The following is a 23636-nucleotide window of genomic DNA, read 5'->3' as shown; positions in this document are numbered from 1 at the left end:
AAGGCCTGCTCTACAGACCCCTCATCAGCCTTGTCCAGCCACTCATGGGCACTCCATTGCATTGCTTTATTTCCAGAGGCATGAGAACCCAGGGACAGCAGATAGCTTAGCTACCATGTCTGTTTAAAACACTGAAATTAGCTGGGAATCAGAGAGATGTTGAAGATGTATCAGTGGTTATTATTAAAACAAAAATGAGTATAGAAGGAAATTCGTACAATACCTCTCACAAAGGTGTTTCTGACACTCTTTTTTTCTCTCATCTCTCTCTGTCTCTCCTCTTTTTCTTCTTTTTTTTATGCAGTGCCGGCCCTAAAGGAGATAACATTTATGAATGGAGATCAACTATACTTGGACCTCCAGGTTCTGTATATGAGGGGGGCGTTTTTTTCCTGGATATCACATTTTCATCTGACTATCCATTCAAGCCACCAAAGGTAAGGGTAAGGTTTTTATTGTGCTCTTTGTTGTTTGTTTGCTTTTTAGCATACAAGAAAAAATTAACTTGCACTGAGTGACTGCTCATCACCTTCTGAGAGTCAGACTTGCTTATGGACTTAAAAACTAAATGGTCCAAAATCTTGGCTTGCTATTCCAGAAAATGCTGTGTCTAATTTATTCTTTTATTCTCACAATCAATGCTTCACAATCAATGCTGATTTCCTAGTTTTTCCAAGCCCTAAATGACGTCATCCTTCTGATAAAGAGTTAACATAAAGTGCACTGATTTTAATTGAAGACCACGTGAGACCTTCTTATGCTTCCTTCATCTCATTCAATCTACTAAAATATATGTAAAATAGACTTCTTTGTATCATGAACCAGATTTTATATTGTATATTTTTACATTACTGTTAGCCAAAAAAAAAAAAAAACAACACCAAAAAGCCAGCAAAAGTAATATTAGACAGACAGCTGAAGTGTGGTATTGTGACTTGGAGATGTGTAATTACTGTGATGGCTTCCATTATTGTAAAATGTCAAAATATATACTACTAGTTAGATCAGCAGATTGATTTGATAATATTTTTCTGCAAAAGTTATTCTTATAAAATGAAACCAATATTAACTTCAATTAAAATTTCATTTCCTTGCTTAGAAACAATATGCATATTTAAGGAATCATTATTTCCTAACAGGTGTCAAAGACATTAGAGGTCATTCTCTTTTCACTTAATGCCAAATTACAAACCTTGAGCACGTCATCAGAAAGGACACTGCCCATATTCACAAATGGCAAATACAATCTACCACAAAACATTTCTACTACTTGTGGCTCCTGTGGCTATTGCATTGTTAATGTAAATCCATCATTCTTCTTTCATTCCCAAAAGCATTACAGGAAAAAGAACAACAACTTCCATGTATTTCACACTCATCCAAAATTCTCAAAATTCACTGTTCAATGAGTTAAGATTGTTATAATGAAATTATGCTGAGATTTGGTCAAATTTCTCATTACAATCATTTGGATTATTTTAAAGAGCACAATCATTTTTGAACTGTCAGTAGTTTCAAGAACAGTTGTAGATTCCACCCCCAAACCCACACCTCATCAGTGTGAGAAAGATTTCCCTCATCTTGTGCTATGTGTAATTAAGGTGCTTAAATGTTTTTAACTTCTACTCTCTGTAAAATAATACGTATTTTAACAAAACTAGTCTGTAATATAGAAAAACAAGGATGGTGTCGGTTCAGGGTGTTTTGTTTTAGATGTATGTTATATTCTACTGAAAGGTATTGAAAAGATTTCACTGCTACTTTGGACATGAATAATAGAACATTCCAATTTAAAATATTAATTTTCATGGTCTATATTTGGATTTGGAAAGAAAGGAAAAGATCAACTGATGCTTCACATGCAGCCAAGATGTGTCTACTTTTTCAGCTTTGGTAACTGCAGTAAAGTTTTGTTTGTGATTAGACAGTTCATGACATGCAATGTGTTCATAAATTAGCATACAGGAGTACAGAATAGACCCTCATTTTTGTGAGTACCAGACAAAGGGCTTGTGTGAGAGCAGTCCATGCACCAAAGATCTCCTTGGTAGTTTCTTATAAGTAGCTGTGACTACAATGAATATGCATTCTTCTGTTGCAAAATGTTGCTTTAGAAAGTGAGCAGAGAGGAGCTGCCTCCCAGAGACTCTGCAGAACAGAGAAGGGCCTTCAGGGACTAGGGGCAGTGCTCCTTGGCAACACTGAATGACTTTTTCTGTCTCTTGTGCTGCAATTCTAGGTTACTTTCCGCACCAGAATTTATCACTGCAACATCAACAGTCAGGGAGTCATCTGTCTGGATATCCTGAAGGACAACTGGAGTCCTGCTTTGACTATTTCAAAGGTCCTGCTGTCTATTTGTTCTCTCTTGACAGACTGCAACCCGGGTAAGGAGCTGACAGTTTACTGGGCATCATCTCTTAGACATTTTAATTAGTTTCTATGGAATATAATTTGTATATTTGATTGTATTTACATCAAATCAAAGTTGAAATCAAATCAAGGCTGAAACGCTCCCGGTTGGATACGATGCTTTTCAGTCCTGTGGCCCAATAGAAAATAGCATTAAGCCCATTTATTTCAAAGGTGTGCTGGAGAAAACGGAGTCATGTCTTTGAAGGTCTGTATCCCAAAAGCTGTAGCAAATGAATGATAGATCTAGCTGTGTGGCAAAGTTATCTGAGTTACAAACTCATAAATGATTCAGGTTGGAAGGGGCTGCATGAAGCCTCCTCCTCTTAGGACAGCAATTGAAATGTGCAGGTGACAACGTTTAGAGAGATTTTATCTTTTTCAAAGAGAGTTCCTTATTCCTGTTGGGAAGAGGGAAGCTTAACTAGAAGCTGCAAAATTCTCAGCAGCAACTGCATGGCGAGCATTGTTGTGTAATGAACACTAACTGCGTTCAGTCAGCAGAGAAACTAAGAGGTGGTGCCAAGATGACAGGTCATTCACAGGAGGCTGGTAATGAGCAGGAAGAATTGGATTAGTCCCTTTGATACAGAATTCTGATGACTCTTGGATCCCTTGGTGTATGTCCTGCCATCCTCATGCCTAAGGTACTCCAGCACTGTAACGGGAGGAAGCCAGCCTGCACTCATCTAGTGTAGAAGCCCCTCTAAAGGAATGCGAGGTGTCCGGCTGAGGAAAGCCGTGATGGTGCAATTCGTTATGTCCTCCATAGGGGCAGTGGTAAGGCACATTTCAGATGATGCCCCTCACAGGTAAGTTTCCATCAGGCAGAGGGTGATGCATCCTGGAGTCAGTGCATGGAGCTTTTCAGCCCCAGAGTGTAGGCTCTGCTTACGAGGATCTTGATCTCTTTGAAGTTAAGAAATTAAATTACCTTTTTTTTTTTTTTTTTTTTTTTTTTTTCCCCTCTGACTCACAAAGAAATTGTTGTACCAATCTGTTGTTTCACTACCTCCAGCTGGCAGCATACCTGTCTGTACAGGAGATGTCTACCCTCCTTTAGAACATTAGGTCTTCTAAAGAGTAGAAGGTTTTCTAGAAAGGTTTTTATTTTCAAAATATCAATTGTTAAAAAATATGGACAAATTGCACCTGACAAAATGGTATCTGGATTGCTGAAAAACAAAACTTCCCACCACACCTTTTGTCAGGTTTTGGCTGAAAGGAGCAGCTGTAACTTTTGGAACAGGTGTCTGCCTGCCATTTGACACACTAATAACTAGGTAACCAAAACAGATTCATTATTTTTCTGTTTGTTGTGTGCTATATCTTGGAAGAGCCTCAGTACAATTCATAGCATTTTCTGTCCTAACAAAGATTTTATTTTGAAATAGATTATGCATTTTAAATGACAATAGGGTTGGGTTTTGTGGGTTTTTTTTTGTGTGTGTTTTTTTAGGGGAGTTGGTTTGTTATTTCTCTTTCTTTGTTTTTTGTTTTGTTTTGTTTTGCTTATTGTGGAGTAATTTCTAATGCATCTTTTCCTGCCCTTCACAGCTGATCCTCTGGTTGGAAGCATAGCCACTCAGTATCTGACCAACAGAGCAGAACATGACAGGATAGCCAGACAGTGGACCAAGAGATATGCAACATAAACGACAAACTACTTGTGCAGTGTGAAGGTGCAGAAGGCAACTTTACAGTGTGCAACAAATCTTTATAGCCTTTACAATACGGACTTCTGTGTATATGTTATACTGATTCTACTCTGCTTTTATCCTTTTGAAGACTGGGATATTGCCTCCCAAAAAGGTAAATGCTATCAAGAGTAGAAATTTGTAGCTGTAGATTAGTTATGTTTAAAACGCCTACTTGCAAGTCTTGCTTCTTTGGGATATCAAAATGTATTTTGTGATGTACTAAGGATACTGTTCCTGAAGTCAACCAAATATTATAGTGCATTTTAGCCTAATTCATTATCTGTATGAAGTTATTAAAGGTAGCTGTAGATTACTAGGAATTATGTCATTTGTATTAAACCCAGATCTATTTCCAATATGTGGTACATGCTGTTGTGAAAACTGTTTTAACTTTTACCTTTGTCAGTTTGTAATGAAAGGATTTCCTTTTTCCCTTTGTAGCTCAGAGAGCACCCAGTGTATCATCTCAAACACAATAAACATGTTCCCCAAGGAGTAGTTTCTTTGTTTTCCTATTTTAAATTAATATTTGAAAAAATTTAATTATAGTAACAAGGCAGGGCTAATGTATCACAGATCCCTGTGGATAATCTTTAAATTAATATACATAAGCAAAGGCTTGCTACTAAATGTTTAATGCACACCTGTGGATTGTTTAAGTTTTCCCTGGGTTTTTTGGTTTGGTTTGGTTTTATTTTTACAGAACAAATGTCATTTCCATAATTTCCTTAACTGCTCAGCTCTTTTTCAAGTTGCAATGAGAGCATTGCATATGCTTCCTCCAAAAGCTAATGTAGCTGGTTGCTTCAGGGCCAGACCTGTTCTTGTAATAGATGGCCTGGTCTTGCTACAAACTCTTTTTTGCAGGACCAGAGCCCAGTTACAGATAGTCTGGTGCTTTTGCATCAGAGTAAAGCAAGTCGGGCTTGCTAATCTGGAGAACCACAATTGTCCATTGAAAATGGTCTTCCAAAGCATGGTTAAACACTAGTCTGTCCAGAAGAGAAATGAGTAGAATAAACTTCATCAGATTTTTATGACAGAAAAAAAAAAAAACATTGTTAGTGAAAGATGTAAAACTTTTAGACTACTTTTCTCCCTCCCCTCTTCACTTTCTGGCTTGGAAATTTTGTAACATCTGTAAGTAATGAAGATACAGCTTTATAGCACATACAGTAGAGTCACCAATAGTTTTATAATTTAGCTTTTGTAGGTTGCCAGTCATGCTATTGATTATACAAAAAGACATTTGATCCCTTTAAATAATATTTAAAATTACACCTGATTTTAAAGTTTACTGTCCCCTCTACTACCTGGTGTTTTTGGAGATAATGTAGCACTTCCGTCAGTAGGATGCTCTGCTCACTTAATATATGAAAAATGAATGTTAAGTTTAAATACTAAAGCAATAGAAAAAATGTTAAAGATTAAATCTAAAGTTAGCCATCACTATATAGATCCCTGTTTTTTGTATCACAACCTTTGATCATGAATTGTCCACCCTACTTTAAATATTTCTACAGATTCCTGAAGGTGGCTTGAAGAACTGCGTATCCCAAATATCTCAACCTAGAAGCCAGTCTCTCTTGATAGCTACAAGATAGCTTTAGACTTCAGGTTATAAAGTGCAAAAGGGAATGAGAAACAGGGGATCTGGCAGGTGAATATGCCTAAGTTGGGTAACAGACTAATGCCAGGAAATGAAGTGCTGGAAATCACTGCTGATGGTGACCAGAGTTTCTCATTGTGTCGTTGAACATGTGAGAAATAGCACAGATTGGCAAAGCAACAAGGGGCTATCGCATCCGGGCTGGACATCTACAGTCTGCTCACTGCTGTCCAGTAGTGCACTGCTGTTCTGCGCAGTGCTCGTACACCGCTCCGGTGACTTTCCAGTGAAGAGCAAACTATGTATTTCATGTGTTAATTATGTTGCCTACAGAATTAACAGATATTTATATCATGAAATAATGTGATATAAAAAAAAAGACAGGTTTTAGTTCTAATTTTAATGTATTTTGTTTTTGTATTGTACTGACAACTTAAACTACTGAGGTGTACAAGTGTGATGCCTCGTCAGTGTTGCCCCATCTTGCCTTCCTTGCAATTGGATCCTTTACACTGAATTCTCATCCTTTTTTCTTTTTCTTTTTTTTTTTTTTTGTTGGTTTGTCATGATTCTGTTCTTTTTTAATGTAGTTTTTTTTTTGTGTGTGTGTAAATTTTATATTTACTGAAGTAAAGGTTGTTTTTGTGTAAACATTTAAACTTTAAAAAAGAAAAAAGAAAAGCTAATTTTGTTTCTCAAGTTCTCTCTGCTAAAACATGCAGTAGAAAGAAATTTGTATTGTTAAATAAATCAATTAGTTGTTAAATGCGAATGTGTGTCTGTTTTCATGGGGAGGGGAGAAAGCCCTGCTGGAAATGTATCTGAAATCCCAGTTGCAGAGAGCATCTGATGTTTACAAAGTGTTTCCTGGTCGTGTCAGGGTGAAGTTTGGGCATGACTGAATCAGCACTGATCCTATTCTATGGTTTTATTTTTCAGTTCCATTTTTTCATCACCTGTCACATAGCTTATGAGTCTATGGGAGTGTCTGGGAGAAGGTGAATTTAGATGACAGAGTGAAAAGGCCAGCTAATGGCAACGGGCCACCTCTTCCCCTCCATTCTGCGTGGCCTCTGCTATCTTATCCTTGGGGTTGGAGTCAGGAGTGCAGGAGGTGCCTGTCCCAGGGGACCTATGGGAAGCAGCTGCTCCAGCTGGGAGGCTGTGGGGAGCAGAGCACCTCAGCACTTCATGTGTGTAGGAATGGGTGAATGTTATTCACAACATAGTATATTAAATACAATGGAAAGGCAAATCTGCATCAGCCTAACCTACATGAGTGCCCTGAACTTGCACAGCTTTAGAAGACAGTGACACTAGCGTGCCTAGATGTGACTAAGCCATTAAGTAGCACGTACATGCAGCCCACGCTATAGCCCAACAAACACTCAGCTCAGCAGTGCTTTGCCTGCATTATCCCTTGAACCTTGGCATGGTCACAGTGCTTCCATTTACATGGCTCTGTAGCTCCTGAGGCAGACCAGCAGCTCCCCTGCCCTCTGCCAACCAAGCTGAAGCTACCTCCAGCCTGGTGGCCAGGAGAGGCTGTAGCATCACACAAGTGTGAGAGGAGAAGACATCACACAGGAGCCCAACTGCCTTACCTTATAAGCATATGAGCATAATTAGACACATGCATCCGTGGCTCAGGTGGAAAAGCAGATAATGCACTGGCAGGTAGTTGCTGGAGCACTTGCAGCACTAACAGGCTTTTGCTTTTCTGTCCTAAATGAGGGAAACTCACTGCAGCTCATCATCCTCAACTTCTCCATGTGCATCTCTGTGGAGTTCTGCTATGACCAGCTCTTTCACTGGGTAAAGAGAAAGCATCCAACACTGCAGCAGGAATCTAGGGGTTCCTTAAAAATAAAACATAATCCCATTAATGATCTTATGTACCATCATTGTTACCAGCCTTTAATAAAATCTTTCTCCAGGCTGGATACTCCTCTTTAATTAACCTCTCCCTGTACCAAAGGTTTTCTTCCCATCCCAGTCACTCTCATCTGAGCAGTTCACAATTCCACTGCAGCCAACTCAAGGCAATGATAGCCATACATTGTACACAAAAGGTGAACTCCCAGTTCATCTAGAATCATGTTGCTGGCTTGCTCTGTTTGCTGAATAATCTGTAATACTGCTTGTCTTTTTGACCACTGCTTATTGCTTGGGTAAAGGTTTTAATAAGCCACATCCAGAAATGCTGGAAGCTCTTTTCTAATCAATAGGTAATGCATCCATCAGCACAGGCCTGACAAAAGCGTTTTTCCCAATATCCCCTAGTTGGTATCATCACTGGATTCACCTGTGATCTCAACTCCCAGTTCTCTGCATCCCAGAATCCTTTACAATGCTCCAGCTTCACTTGAGCCTGCCCTGAGTGCTGCTGCTCTGCACACAGTGCTCGAGCTGGGGCTGGGGGCAAGCAGAGGTAAGAGCCGATGCAGAAGCACTGCGCTGGACAGGTCTGTCTGCCAAGAAGTGATGGGTCCCCGCGGACAAATTATCATCTTGCTTCTGAATGGCACAAATGAAAGCAGCTGCCAACCGTTTTCATCAGGCTGGGCTTTGTCTCCCTCTACAGAACAAATGTCAGGTCATTACTTAAAGAGGAACTCGGGGCGGGTAAATTTTCCAGAGTGCTGAATGAGCTGTCATGCCAGAGATTAGTTTTCTGTGATATCATCTTTGTAGACAGGGGTGAATCTCGAGTCCTGTGGGAGACCCTCCTTCCGAATGCAGCAATTGAATGTGTCTCCAAGGGGAGGGCTTGGGTTTATTCAAGGATACAAGCAGTAGGGGAGGAGCTTGGGGATAGAGGGGCAACGGGTAGAAGCGGGATGGAGCTGCTGAAGTACAGCAGTGCGGGGTGCCAGTGCTCCCGCCAGGGAAGACAGTGCCGTTGTCGGTTTCTGAAGGGAAATACACACACGCCTTGTATGGTAGCTGTGGAACAAAGATGCCATCTCCTTACTGCTGGGATATTCACTTGTTATGCGTAAGCAGCATTCTCCATCCCATTCACTTTAGGCTGTTGCTGTTTCCAGCTGAATTGTTTCATAAGCACAGATTTAGAGAACTTAAAACGTTGAGGTATTGCTTAAGCTTCATGCAGATGTAACTGATATTTTACTATAATATGCCCCAAATTGCCTTTCTTAAACTCCAAGTAAGAATTAAACTACATGGCAGCTATGGAAGACCACTCTATCAGCACATCTGTTACCTGAGGCAGCACTTATCTCAGTACATCACATACCTCACAGCTGTGCTCTTTTGCCTACTGCATAATAATTGATCCAAACATTCCTAAAGTAGCAAATGGAAACAAATTAAAAAGACGAAGTACTGACAGAGAGGCTTTGCTGGAGCGAGAAGAGAGATGGAAATCGGCACGGCGCTCTGCTTTCGGGACAAAATGGACGGGACAAACGGGGCCAAACTCATCTGTTACGGCTGACAGGCTCCCGGGGGCCGAGCGCGGCCAGGAGAGCCCGCAGCAGCCAAGGGGCCGGGCCGGGCCGAAGGGAGCGCGTCGGTCGGCGGCGCTGCGCTGCGCGGGGCGGGGAGCCCCGCTAGGTGTCAGTGCAGCCCCGGCTAGAGCGGAGGGAGCGGCTGCAGCGGCCCGGGCCGCTCCGTGCCAGCGCTGCGCCGCGCTCCGCCGGGTGCTGCCCGAGCGCACCGCCCGCAGGCACCGAGTCGGAGCCACCTGCGGCGCGACGGGCCAAAGCCGGCCGTGCTCCCGGAGGCTGCCTTGCCCTGCCCCCCGAGCGGGGCCCGTGGGCTCTGTGGTTCCTTCGACACCCGGTTGCTAAAAGTGAGAAACTGCAACAGCTCGTTGGAAACTGCAACAGGTTATCGGAAATAGCCCCGCGCTGCTCTGCCTCACCCAAGTTCATGAAAAGCTCAAGCTGAGTGGGGTGTGGATTGTGTGTGTCAGTGCCCACTGTGTCTGGCCCTGCTGAGCACCCTTCTTTGCTTAGGCTGTGCATTTAGAGCTGTGACAGGGCACTGTGAAGGCACTGCTTTGAAAGAAGAGGCAGTTAAAAGAAGTTAAATATACAAGTCTGAGACCTTCAGCTTGCTTTCAAAGTTAAGTCTCTGCAGATGGATAGATTTCACCCAGATGGAGTGAAATATCATGTTGAGTTTCTATTTTCTTCATTAAAATAAATATTAGGGTCCTGGCATTAGGAAGTACTTCTTCCTCTTTTTATAAAATGTGTTAATTCACTTGTCCCACTCTGAAATTTAGCCGAACAGACCAGCTGCTTTTATCTAAGTAACAAGGAATTTGGCAGTAGCCTTGCTTTCCCTTTTGTGTGATCTGTTCTGTCCCTCAGGCCCGGGGAGCAGTCCCCTAGCCTAAAGGAAGCCCTGGGGCTGCCATGGCTTGAACGGCACTCCTCCCTGACACCAGGCTTACAGGCAGACACCCGGCTTACAGGAGGACACTTGCAAGCTGACCTCAGGTGAACACTATAAATCAGGTGATGCGGACAGAGGTGACGAATTAACACTTGAAACCCACCCAACTGGTAGTGTTTCTCTAAGATTCTCACTGAGCAATTGAAGTAGCCACTGATCTTTCAGGCCTCAACCCTTGTTATAATTCCAACACTCCGCAAAGAAAGCCATGTGCAATGGGAATCAGACGATGCTCAAAGCAAGGCCTGTGTAATCACCATTGCAAGTGTCAGGTATTGTGCTTGCTCTGTTAACTTCCATGAGGAGCCTGCAGTGAAGCTGCAAAATAGCAGTCATCCTAAGACATTTCTCATGGCAGGGTTTTACTCAAGACATTTACGGAGCCATGACCTGCAAAGCCTGATTGTTCATACAGATTGCTGGCATTTGTGCTTTCAGCACGGTGCAGGTCTGCAAATGTGCTGAGCATCCTACAACATTATGGCTAGCTCCTGCAGACTGCACCAGGAGGTAGTGATACTTCCTGTCTATGGACTGTTTAAAAGCTGAACAATGTAAGTGTTCCTCAGTGGTGCTTGGAGACATGGCTAAAAAAAGGCCAGCGCTTCCTTTGGCAGGAGGTATATTTTCTAGCCCAAACTTTTGTATTTGTCTAACAGCAGTTACACAGAGCAGAGTACCATTTGACATACAGTTTAATAAAGACATTCACAAAACTAAAATCAGCCTAGGGACTCATCTAAAACCACCAGAGCAACTTAGAGGTGCAGTGACAATCTTTGGTATTTGACCCCAGGCTCTTCAGAGGAGGGGTTGGATGAGGACTTCGCAGTGTCCTGTAGCTCCAGCACTTGGGAGCACTGAGCTCTGGAGAAAGGAAGACACATTGGTTTCTGGTGATGCCACTTGCTCTGCCCTGCTAGAGCTGACTTTTGCTGTGAGGATCTGTCCATCTCTTGGAATCTAAGAATTAAGACTTTTTGTTTTCATTGCAGATAACTAAAAGATATTACTTAGCTGTTTTCAGGCCTTGTCCCTGATTTATTCTTCCATCTTAAGCTAAGGGTAGTTTTGCTGTTGTGCTCTTGCTGCCATGCAACTGATGGTCATTCCGTGCCATGGCTCAGGACACAGAGACAGCCGCTTTGGGAGTGCCCCTGCAGTGTAAGAACAACCAAGGGGCTGCAGAGAGTGCCAAGCAGGCTGCAGGTGCCAGGCAAGCACACACAGCTCGTGGCATACGTACTGTACCCCAGCTCCGATTTTCTCTCCAGACCACCCTTCCAAACTTTGCAATTACTTTCTTTTCCTTCCACTGCAAGGGTTTGAAAAGAAGTAATCTCCATCAATTTGTTACTATGAAAGACTGACTAATGTGAATCTAGAGGTTCCGCCTTGAATTAATACAAGGTTAATGTTGATGGCAGCTGAGTGATGGGGAAGCAGAAGTGGCTCTGGCTTACGCTGGCGTGCAGAAGGTCTCTGGAGGCCATAGCATTGGCAAGAATTATTGCCTGAAGGGCAATTACATTGGCAAGCCTCAGCTGGAGCACTGTGCACCCTACTTTCTCACCTCATCATGCCAATTCCTGCCGCCAGCTTTGTTCTGACACCCATCCTCTGTCACAGGAGCAGGTGGTGAGGAGCCAGCCCCACTCAGTGTGAGGGCTGCTCGTGGAGTGCAGACAGCTCAGAGAGCTCATACAATGCACAGAGCAGAGACAAAGCTGGGAAGAGGAAAGCCAAAAGCTTGGATTTGCCTAGAGGACCTGTCTGGTGAACAAGAGGAACAAGGCAGTGGGAGAGGAGGAAACAAAACCAATGTGCTGGAGCATGGCCTGACTGGTGGCAAACGAGCAGATGGACAGTGCTCCCCATCTCCTCCTGGGGCCAGGGATAGTGAGTCAGACACAGCTCTGGGCATAAGGTGCTGACCTCCTGGCCCTGGCTGCCTCCTAAGACAGCTTCCATCACTCCTACCTCACTGGGTCAGGGACAGGACGGGACAGGGACAGAGCCCGGCACCAAAAAGCAGCAATACCACAGCTCTGCCTGTTGCAGGCTAATTCTGCTTCCATGGAGCTGCTCACAAGGCCCAGCTACACTTTTTCTCAGCATCCAGGCTGGAGCGCAAGAAACCAAGGTGTATTTGGGAAAACAAACAAACAAACAAAAAAAAAAAACATGAAAATGTAGGAGTCTTTTCACAGTATGCTAGGGGCACGTTGAAAGGAATAAAACTGTAAGCAAATTGAATAGTGTTTAAAGAGGTCTGTTTCTGTAGAGAAAGTGCATCAGGTCAGAGAGCAAAGCTCTTACCAGGAAATATTTTTAAAAATATGAAGAAAGAAGCCAGCCACAGGGTAAAGGAAGCTAATAAAAGCAAGCAAGCAATAGAAGGCTGAACACTAAGGGGACAAAGTTTGCTGCAGATTTACAGTTGTTCAGAGGGGTTAAGGGGAATGCTGACAGTGAAGAACTATCAAAATAACTTACAGAAACTAGGGCCTAAAACAACCAATAAAATTCAGTATAGTGAAATGTAAAGTGATAAGCAGGAGGAAAGGAATCTGGCTTTACACACATGATGAGATCTAAACTGCAGCTTGCCATCCAAGAGTGATGTCTGGGACTGTTTTTTCACTATCACTTCCAATGACAGAATGAAACTAGGACAACAAGGATTCAGAATGAACAAAACGCAATAAATAATCCCCTAAGCACTGAGGATGCATACTAAGAAACTCCTTATCTCAATGACATTGTTGAGAATGCTGGAAATCTGTGTTGAACTTGAAAAGGTACCAATCAAAAGACAAAAGCAATGAAATGTTCCCCAAGTTTTATCTGTGGTTATGGCAGCTTTGACCAGAAGCGCAGCCTTAAACCAGAGATGGTTTTTTTCAGCAACGGTGTTCCCATGAGATGTGGCTGCATGCCTGACTTTTGTTAATGCGGGGTGACTGCCACCAACTGCTGCCATATGACCCGTGTTAGCTCAGAGGGGTCCCACTTGTGCTCCCCTGAGCCTGTCCATTGCAAAACCTACAGGTGGAGCAGTGACAGATGGACCCAAGGCTTGAGATTCATGACCCTTAAGCTGCTATTGCAAATCTGGGAATTACAGTTCTGTCTTTCTTTCTCTGAATACATCAGAAGATGCAACAGAGATAAGGGGCTTTTAATTGTGCACCACCTGTTGGAGGTAAAGGTGGGTCTTTATATAAGCATCAACCTAGAATCATAGAATGGCTTGAGTTGGAAGGGACCTTAAAGCCACTCATCTCCAACAGCCTGTGTGGGTCCCATCCAACGTGGCCTTAAACACCTGCCCAGATCGGGCACCCACAGCTTCTCTGGGCAGCAGTGCCAGTGCTTCACCGGCCTCTGAGTAAAGAATCTCCTCCTAATAACTAATCCAAATATTCCCTTTTTTGGTTTAGATCCATTCCCCGTCATCCTATCATTATCAGGCCACATAAAAAGTCTCCCTCCTGATTGTAAATTCCCTGTAAGTACTGGAAGACCGCATCTGAGACACACATCACATGATGATTCCTGACACCTGGCGCAGGCAGGGCTGCTTTGACCTGCCCTTGAAAATGGAAATGCCAAACACAGATCTTCTGGTGTCAGCAACTGCAGGCTGATGTGAAGAGTGGCTCCGTGGCTGCAAACCGGCTGGGGTTCCTAAAGACAAGCTCCCAAGAGACTGCTTGCTGCTTGACAGAAAAGTGAATGCCAGTTTTAACCAAACCTAAAATCTTTTATGTGGGTAAAACTTCTGTCAAGCAGCAGGTATTCTTTTCAAGAAATATTCCCCAAATAAGATATACTGAGATATATCAATGCTACAGTTCAGTTTGCATCTTTACATGCAGACACACCACTTGTTGGCAGTTTGCTTGCTCTCCACTTCTTTTCTAAATGGCTCTAGCATTAAGAAATGAATGTGCTTTTAGAAGGAACTCTATCTTTGATGGAATAATAGAGAGAGAAAAAAAGAATTGTAGAAAAAAAGAAAGTGGCAAGAAAAAAAAGAGGTTTTTCCATTTTACATGTATGTAAAGTGAATTGCCCAGATGTCCCACTAAAGGCTAAGAAAGTTTCAATCATCACTAGTCTAATCTCATGCTGGCCCTGCACCAGCTGCATTGAAACCAACAGGAGTTGCACTTCTGCAGGTGGTGGAATCACCCTACAGCAAAGAAAAAAGCACACATTGGAAACATGTAAGAAATCACACACTTAAACCACTTTATGAGCCTAAGCTCGCTACAAGAGCAGCAGATCCTGTGTGACCAGACAGAGTGGGATTTAGGGTACTGCAGACGGTTTAGTATTAGATTCACTCACTGAAGATGATGGATTAATAGTGTGTTTGACCAAATTCAGCACTGCTGGCCGATGATAAGTTTGGCTGGATCCCACATATACCACATGGATTTGCTGGGATGGGTTCCCCAGTCTTTGCTCTGGGTAGCTGTGACCTGCACTGAGAACCAAGGACGGACTTGGAACTGTAACTGTCCTCTGACAGCTGAGAACTGAGCTACAGACCATAGAGAGAAAGAGAGCTAGCTTTGGGCAGCTGTACTGAGGTACATTAGCTCAGTTTAGGGTTTAGGAGGTGTGGGTGAGAGCAGGAATGGAGATGGGGTGGGGAGAGACTGCCCTGCTCAGTGGTAGCAGTGTGCTGCTTGCTCACCACAATGTGCTTTGCTGCTGGCCGATAGCAGAACAGATCCTCCTGGGGGGGCTGTAAGCTCAGTGGGATGGAGTGTTATCTCCAGACTTGAAGCTGCTCTGCACCTAACAGGAGATTACAGGAGGCTTCTTTGCCTTGGTTTGCTTTCTGATGTAACTCAGAGCATGTGATAACAAATAACCTTGCAAATCTGGTATAGGTAGTTTTTCCTGACTGGTTACCAGGAATGTCATATTAAATATTATCTCCCCTCCCCTAATAGATAAGTCTACTGTCTTCTGTCAGTGGCCAGCCAATTTTCCTCTCTGAGCGTTTCCATTTTGTGATGGACTAACACATGCCAAACCATGCACCTCTGGGGTTTTATTTATTACTTGTTTGCAGTGCTTGCACTCCTTACATATTGATATAAGCAAATTTTCTCTGCAAATATAAATCTTGTTGTATTTCATTATTTCCATATTCATAATGTTTTGTTTATTCTTATTCAGACACAGAATGACTCCAGCAGTGCTTACTACTGACTGCACAAATTGGGTACATTTTTCTTTCAGGTCTTTAGTGGGTTCAGATGAAAACACAGTTACATTGTTTTCTTTAGGCTGTGAGCTGCATGTGCTTTGACAAGAACCAACTTCCACCTGTGTTATACCTCTAGCCCAGAGAAAGACTCGCAGCGTTATCTCCCATCTACAGTCATGGGAGATATCTCTCATCTTCACTCATGTCTCTCTCATTTAAAAGTGGATTTGGGTCCGTACCTGTGGTACACTTACAGGCATGAGATCTTGCTCATGCTGAATCTTGGTTAGACAGTATTTTCCTTGCCAGTTCCCTCATCACATCTAGCTCTTGGCAGCAGGTTCCAGCGGGCAGAGATCAGCGTAACGCACTGCAGCTACCTGGATTTCACACTGCCTGTGCTTCCCTGCTCACCTGAGGACCAGCAGCAGGCCCCAGCCCTGTGCTGCCACATGCATGGTGATGCACACAGAGGTGGGTGAAGGGAGGCTTCCTCTGACCATGCTATTGACATTTAGTTGACATCTCATGAACCATTCACGCTGAGGTCAGTGTGCTCAGCCAGTGGAGGGCATGCCTGCAGGAGCTGGGCGGCAGTGAGTGAAAATGAAGATACCAGCTGCTGGGGGACACACGAGGAGCCATCAGCATGGTTCCAACACTTCAGGACCGAGCCACATGGATGAGCAGCATCAACCAGCAAGGTGTTGACCTTGACTAAACCCTTGACCTGGTTTTGAAGTAAAGGCTTCCCAAAATTCACATCCACTTACATTTTTTTCTCAGCTCCCCATAATCAGGCTCTAAACAGTTGGCCTTGTGAGAGGTCCTGCTCCAGCCTATTTTTCAGGCTCATCACACAGCTCATGTGGGGATTGTGCTGGTGAATTTGGGTTTTTGATGTCAGAACTCTGAAAATGCTCATGAGCTCCCATCCTGCCCTGGTGGCAGCTCACTGCTGATCAGCCTGGGGCACAGGGACTCTTGGGAAGTGCAGTGGCTGCAGAGAGCATTTCACAACCATACTTGGCCCTGCTGTGTGATCTGTGGGGAGCATTGCTATGAATGTTCATTCCAAAAGAGAAGCATGGCTAAGCAGAAAACTTTATCTAATCTTGCTTTATGCCACTTGCCATATTAAACATATTAACTACTATCATACAGGATCCAGATGTAAGCATGCCGTTGGCTCTAACTGTATACTAATTTTATATGTAAATTTAAACCCTACAGCTGAAACGTCCTTTCTGTTTTCTCTTCCCCATGCTAGATTAACACATCAACAGCAGTTAATAACCAACAGCCTCAAACCATGCCACCATTTCCAGCAGGACAAAACTTGGTTGTTCTTGGCCTCTGCTGCACCCTTGTGCCCAGACAGAAGCCCTCACATCTCAGAATTTTCTTTCATCTCATGACTGAGTAGAGTGATGAAATTTTGGAAGCTTTGAAATGGAAAAAACTATGTGATTTGGGAATACCAAAAGGAGTTTGAGAATTTTGGTAGGGTAAGATCAGAGCACTCCATTTGGATGTTGCCATTTTGAGTGTGTATTCCCAATTGCAGCAAGCACCCCTGGCACGGACAGCCACAGTGCAGTGGCTGCACCTGACCAAAAACAGAGAGGATTTCTCAATAGATTCTATGCAAAAATAACATTGCTGAAAATCATGTGTTCTTGCAGAACTTTGGACTGCATGAAGTCTGTGTTTCCTCAATGAGGAAACAAGAATTAAGGTTTGTGTGGTGATAGTTTGAGGCAAAAGGCTTTGCGAATCTTGAAAAAAAAAATAAAAATGCAAAACGAGACCTATGCAAAGCCCCATAGCCTTGTTAAATTTTTCAGTAAATGCATGTGTCACCTTACAGGGCGTTCCCCTTCATTGCTCTTTTGTTCTCATCCACACCTATGTGAAACTAGAATCACTTCCCCTGAGCTGTTCTGCTTTAGGTATTTTCATTTTTCTCTGCTTGAATTTCTGATTTCCTCTCTTCACATTTTGTATTATCTACTTCTTTATTTACACTTACGGAATCCTCCTTTCTATCTCAATTTAAATGCAATGGAGATCTGCAAATCCTACTATTGCACTGAAAATAATAAAAAAAAGCCTTTCTCTTATTCTATTTCACTTTAATGCTGAACTGAGAGCTGCACTTTGGAGTAAGTGCACTTCACAGTTCTCTTCAGTCGAAAGAGAATATGTCCACTTCAAGCAGTAAGTGGTGGCCAGCCCTGTGCACTATGCTGCATGAGAGGTTGCCCTTGGAGTCAACTGGCATTTCCTGTGCTGCAGTATTTCAAATAACACTACCAAAATGTATTCTCCTGACTGCCTGCAGCACCATTGGACAGCCAGCAGCAGCCAAGGAGCACTGCAGGGTTTCCTCCTGAGGCTGTGCAACAGCTTTTAGCCAGGACAGCCTGCTGAGAGCTCTTTGTCCCAACGGGTCAAGCCGAGAGGCATTTATGCTGGCAGATCAAGCAGAGGACAATGCATGTAGGGATTTCCTAGCCATCAGATAATTCCCTTTGAGCTTCCCAGCAGCTCAAAGTGATGCTGAGGTGAGCAGTGCCGTCATCAGTCCTCTACTGTGTTTTTCTGTCACCGGGGCTACCAAGTAGCTTCCCCATGTGCAGTGCAGTTACAAGGACAGAGTTTCATAACATCAGTGTCCAACCCTATGAGCGCACCACTTGCATGACACTCTGCTTCTTTTTTTCCCACAAGGATTTCATAAAATGTTGAGAAAGAAAACACATTATTTCCCCCAGCCAAACATGCAGAAGTTACCTGGCCTACCACTAAATAAACACAAGTGACCAGCTCCCAGCTATCCCCAAAATACAAGTTCTCCTTTTTTGTCTGTCATCGATCCTTTCAAGCAAAAGCTGCTCATCCTGGCCCTGACATACGAGTGGGAGATCAGTGCCTTTGTGAGACCCAAGTGGCTGTGACACAATTGCATCCCTCTGTTGGTGCCCCGGCACCAAGTGAAGCCGATTCCCTGGTTTTACTGGGCAGAACAACAAAGCTTTCCTAAGCATCAGTATTTAAAGCAAGTGAACTATGTGAAATCTCTCCCCTCGACTGCTATTACACAGCTTGCAACCTTTCGTTCAGGAGATTAAGTTTGCATCTCTTCACATTATCTCTTTGTAATTGGAAAACTTTCATTTTGACAGAGAAAATGTGCCAGCCTCCCCATGAGCTTCGCTGCGAGCCAGTGCTGAGTGCCATCTGGAGAGCTGCTGCCGGAGTCAGGCAACAACATCCTGTCATATTTTATCTGGGACTTTGCAACAGAACAACTAATAATGTCTTAAGCTTCATTTGCCTGGTCTCTGGTGCTCTTGGCAGAGGTCATAACCAGCAGTGGCTCTGCTGATTTTCTGCATCAGAACTAATTAGGTTCCAGTGCTCACTGACAGAGACTCTGATAACGGCATAAAAACCTCCGGCTTTAACTTCACTCATTATGTCATAATAAAGATGAAAACTCATAAAGCTTGCATTCATATCAGCTTCTTAGGTGTAAACATTGTTATTAAAGGTGCTTACTGAGTGTGGCTGAGCCCCTCCTGTAACATCATCTTTACCCTTCCCCTTTCAAACATCCCAATGGGAAGGGGCTCTGCAGCCCACACACATGTGCCTACCATTGCCAAGGATTTCTAAGCCCAGCCACACGGGTTTTCACCTTCTTGTGGTGACAAGGCTGGCTGGAGCTTGCTCATCTCTGAACAAACCAAAGCCACCCACCTCTTGTCTCTGAAGAAGCCTTGGTGTCGGTGACCTTTTTACCGTGCTTTTTGGAAATACGTTCTTCTACTAGATGCTATCACAGTCTGCCTTACCGAATGAGTCACCTTTAAGAATCTGAGTAAAATGAAGATAACCGTTGCAGAAGGTTAAAATTAGGGCACTGCTCAGGGTAAAAGCCAGGGCACTTCTTAACGGTCCTTGCTACAAGTGACAAAGCAGCAGGAAAGAAGATTTCTGTATGCACAGAGGGAAAAAAAGAGAAGTAAGGTTTAACAGTTTCCTGCTTAAATGTTGTAAAACAAGTCAGCAGGGGGCTGTGGTAGCGGGAAGAGCTGTGCTTTCTCACAGCAGGAAAGTGGCACTGCACTAGACGGGCTACATTGATTATCACGATGAGGCCGTCTTAAAGAGCTAGCACAGCACTAAATGTAGCCTCATGTGCAAAAGAGTCATGATTATGAAAGACCGTGTTGTGTATTGGCTCTAAGACTTTCCACTTGCTGCAGTTTGCAGGGGCTGTGCTGGTGCTGGGAGCTCAAGCAAGTTTTGGTTTTGTTCACCTGATAAAAATTTCAACTGACCCCTAGCAATGGCTGTGAATTTCACACCTTGGTTTGGAGAGAGCTTGGGTGTTGTTGGATTTTAATGTTGAGTCATCTGTGCTAGAGAGAGACATTAGGAGTATATGAGAGTATTTACAAGAATTAAGTATTTGTTTGAGTACCAGATTAATCCTATGCTCGAGGTGATTATTTTGCTGGTATTAATCGTTGTTATACTTCCCATTTATTTATTTATTCCCTACCCTTTTTGCATAACGAGAATGCCATGAAACTCTGCTTTCATAAAGCACTAGAATTTTGAACTACATTAGATTAGGAGTTTCAGTTAAGAGCACTGCAAATGACACTGCTCGTTTGGACTTGCCCAACTCCTTTTGATAGATACTGCTGCTGTACCAAATTACTTTAAGCTTTCCACCTTATTTAATGCATTTCTTGCATTAAAAAAAAAAGAAAGAAAAAAAAAAAGAAAAGAAAAAGAAAAAGAAAAGAAAAGAAAAGAAAAGAAAAGAAAAGAAAAGAAAAGAAAAGAAAAGAAAAGAAAAGAAAAGAAAAGAAAAGAAAAGAAGAAGAAGAGAAGAGAAGAGAAGAGAAGAGAAGAGAAGAGAAGAGAAGAGAAGAGAAGAGAAGAGAAGAGAAGAGAAGAGAAGAGAAGAGAAGAGAAGAGAAGAGAAGAAGAAAAGAAAGAAGAGAAGAGAAGAGAAGAGAAGAGAAAAGAAAGAAAAGAAAAGAAAAGAAAAGAAAAGAAAAGAAAAGAAAAAAGAAAAGAAAAGAAAAGAAAAGAAAAGAAAAGAAAAGAAAAGAAAAGAAAAGAAAAGAAAAGAAAAGAAAAGAAAAGAAAAGAAAAGAAAAAAGAAGTGGAGATTTTTTGAACAATGCACATCCAAGCCAGTGTCACGGCAGACAGGACAGAACATATGCTGTTTGCTGTTTACCCTCAGGAACATTTCTAACTTGGAGCTCTATTCTTCTGAATGTGAATGTACATCAACGAGCCGTTATAACAGCGGACATGTTTGAAGGAATCAGACCTGGAATAACACATTCATATTGGGATACTTCATTAAATGAAGAGACTGAGTATTTAACAGGGAGGTGTTACTAAGTAATTTCACTGTTGGATGGACTGCTTTCAGCAAGGAGACTAACCTATGCAAAATATGTACGTTGACAGTGCAGCATTGAAGGAGATTAGAACTGATACATAGGTGGGTGTGAACACTGCGGTGCAGCTCCCCAACACACTATGCACGTGGACACATTTATTGCTTTACCACATTCATTTCAGATTCCTTGTGATAACAAAGTCAACCATGTGCATAAATATGTGTGGGACTAACGCCTAATGATAGAGGGAAAATAGTGAGCGTGTCATACACTTGTCCAATTAAGAAACAAAAATTAAAGGAAAGAAAATTGAGACTGAAAATCAAGAAAGCCTGTGTCACAGAGGATATCAGGCTCTGAACTATTTTCCCTGAGTGACTAGCAAACTTTTGTTGTTTGGGTCTTAAAACCAAAAAATGCTGCTGAACTACTGATAAATCAGAGGCTCAAACAACACACCCTAAACACGTTAGGCATTCTCTGACCATAATGCCTGTTCCCAGATGTGTGACTCAAGAGCAGAGAAATGCAGTAACTTACTGAGTGCTTGGCAAGAACTGCAGGACTGTCTGTGTGGGCACTGGGGCAGTGCAGTGGTTCACACTGCTGGTCTGGAAACTTAGCTTGAGCCATAGCCCTCATCGCACCTACCCTGAATTGGTTTCTAGATATATTTGATTTAGGATACTTAACATTCTGAGGCTGCTCTATTGAAATAGAAAAATGAGCTGGGAGAGAGCTCTGTGGACAAATAAATATCCTCTTATTTCCATACGTGTCCTGATATCACTGAGGAGTCTGCAAAAAGAAAAAGACTTGCTTACTGACTACTTATTTTGTGGATTTTTTAAGCTGAGTTTTAAACAGGAATGATCACACAAACTAAAACTGCGCACAGAGCTCAAATTTTGAAAACACACTTTCAGAAAGATATGCATATTTCATTTCCTATTTTCTTACAATGCTCAGCTGACATGTGAGCTTTAAAGCTGCTTACCTCAGGAAAAAGGGTGCTGCCTAAATTTCCTTGCCGCATTAGAGGGGTCTGTTGTAACAAAATAGAGCAGAGCATGCACTGTGCTGCTGCCCATCACTCACTCCCATTTCCAGCGTGGGAGTGCTGTGAGGACCATGTGTTACAGCTGCTTTGTCCTACGAGATAGCTTAAAAAGGGATATAATCCAGCCATAAATTCACAACAAAGAATCCCCTGCTGTAGAGGAACGCTGCTGGATATAAATGTGTCACAGTCAATCTGTGCAGGGACATAAAAGCATGCTGGAAGAGAGGGAGCGGGATGGAGGCAGGAGGTGGGGGTATGCTGTGCACCTCCTGCACTGCAGCTGTGTACCAGGTTGTGCTGCTGACCGAAGCATGTCCCATGCCTGCAGCTCCTCTGGTTCTCCAGGGGCAGAAAGGGCAGGCTGAGGGAATCGTTTCCTGCACGCCCGACGTCTGGGAACAGCTCCTCCTCCGTTTGCTTTTTCCTTTGAGTCCTTGTGTTCTCTAAAAAATGGCTCTTCCCATCATGCCAATGATGTGTGTGCCAAAATTCCTATTTCAGTGATATCTTTGTAACTCCCAAATTTTCAGCAACATCATCTATGAACGAGGAAATAGATTCAAGCAGTGTAAATTTGTTGTGAAGCTGAGTTAGTGCAGCTTCACAATCCTCTGTGGTAAAGGATCAGGTATTGATCCAGCTGTCACATATCTCTTCAGATGAAGAAATTTTAAACCATAAAGGAGCTGACAGTGGTTACGGCTGGGATGCCACAAAGAGGATCCAGGGAGAAGCAGCAATTACTGATCAGCTGGCACAGGGCAACCTGAACAGCCCTGCAGAACTGTGGTACAGGCTCCAGTGTCTGGGGCAGAGACCATTGGGTTCCCCTGGAGACAGCTGGAGCAACCGTCTGCTTCTTATTTTGCTGAGCTGCTTCACCACACTTGGAGATGGATCTTGAGTAGATATCAACAGTACCCAGCCTCTCTGTCAACTGCTGCCAGCATTTTGCAAGTTTGATTTGGCCTCCTCTGAGTGCACGAAATCATGTTTGCTCTATGTTGATAATTTTCAGCATGGTTATCTACCTTCTAGATTGCATTTGTCTGGGGGATGTCTCTGGCAATGGGATATATAAGTAATAGAGGATTACTTAACAATAGAGGGGTCAGCAAAGGAGCAACAGGCGCTCATGGTCCTGGCACTAGTTCATGGCGTACACCTGGAAGTTAAATTAAAACTGGAGGTTTGTGCTTCTTATCAGGTTCTACTGCAGTCAGAAGTCTAAACCCACTCAGCTGACATCGTTATACACTAAGGAACATATTAACAACCTGTTTAAATGCAGCAGGACTTTTTGCAGATTTTGTTCCGAAGACCACTGACACAGTTTAGCATTTCGTCAGCAGTGTTCAGAGCTCAGTATTTTCCCTTGTTCAGAGAGAATAAGCTTTGACTTCAGCTTATGTGCCACCAAGGTATGCTGTGATAAGAAGGACTACACTCTCATGGCCAGAGCAGGGGAGGCACTTCAGGTTGCTGACACTGTCTGAACTGCAGAGGTACATCTCCCACATATCTTCTCCTGTAGGATTTGTAAAGAGATCTAAAATAAGCCCCACAAAGGCAGATTATCTCTCGTGCTTTGAGGAAATGTAATTTCTCGTCCATTTTTAGGTTCCAAACCAAATGCAGCAGCCCATAAGGCTTATCCAGCTCAGGTTCTGCAGCTTACATAGGAGAACCAGGCACTTGGTGGTAAGAGGTGTTTTTCAGCTCTTAGCACTTCTAACAAAGATCCTATCGTTTCAAA

At 43.1% G+C, this 23636-nt stretch overlaps 1 protein-coding gene and 1 long non-coding RNA gene across 5 annotated transcripts in view; one reads left to right on the top strand and one right to left on the bottom strand.

Annotated features, from left to right (window-relative positions):
- The window catches only part of UBE2E3 (ubiquitin conjugating enzyme E2 E3), a 55943-nt gene extending 49456 nt beyond the window's left edge, over window positions 1-6487 (top strand). For 2 of the 3 annotated variants that reach the window (XM_085228665.1, XM_085228664.1), the window contains 3 exons: window positions 305-437; window positions 2240-2387; window positions 3970-6487. In XM_085228665.1, coding sequence (XP_085084791.1) covers window positions 305-437; window positions 2240-2387; window positions 3970-4067 — 379 coding nt within the window. In that variant the 3' untranslated portion in view covers window positions 4068-6487. The remainder of the gene's footprint in view (window positions 1-304; window positions 438-2239; window positions 2388-3969) is intronic. The other variant, XR_014884534.1, reaches the window with a different exon arrangement.
- LOC104911659 (uncharacterized) overlaps window positions 1-23636 on the bottom strand; it is a 174776-nt gene that overhangs the window by 6673 nt on the left and 144467 nt on the right. For both annotated transcript variants that reach the window (XR_014884535.1, XR_014884536.1), the window contains 2 exons: window positions 7326-7580; window positions 224-312 (listed from right to left, as the gene is read on the bottom strand). This is a non-coding gene — a long non-coding RNA (uncharacterized LOC104911659). The remainder of the gene's footprint in view (window positions 1-223; window positions 313-7325; window positions 7581-23636) is intronic.

The sequence above is a fragment of the Meleagris gallopavo genome, chromosome 7 (assembly GCF_905368555.1).
Source record: "Meleagris gallopavo chromosome 7, MGAL_WU_HG_1.1, whole genome shotgun sequence".
Taxonomy (NCBI): domain Eukaryota; kingdom Metazoa; phylum Chordata; class Aves; order Galliformes; family Phasianidae; genus Meleagris; species Meleagris gallopavo.
This window is presented reverse-complemented; position numbering and strand designations above follow the sequence as displayed.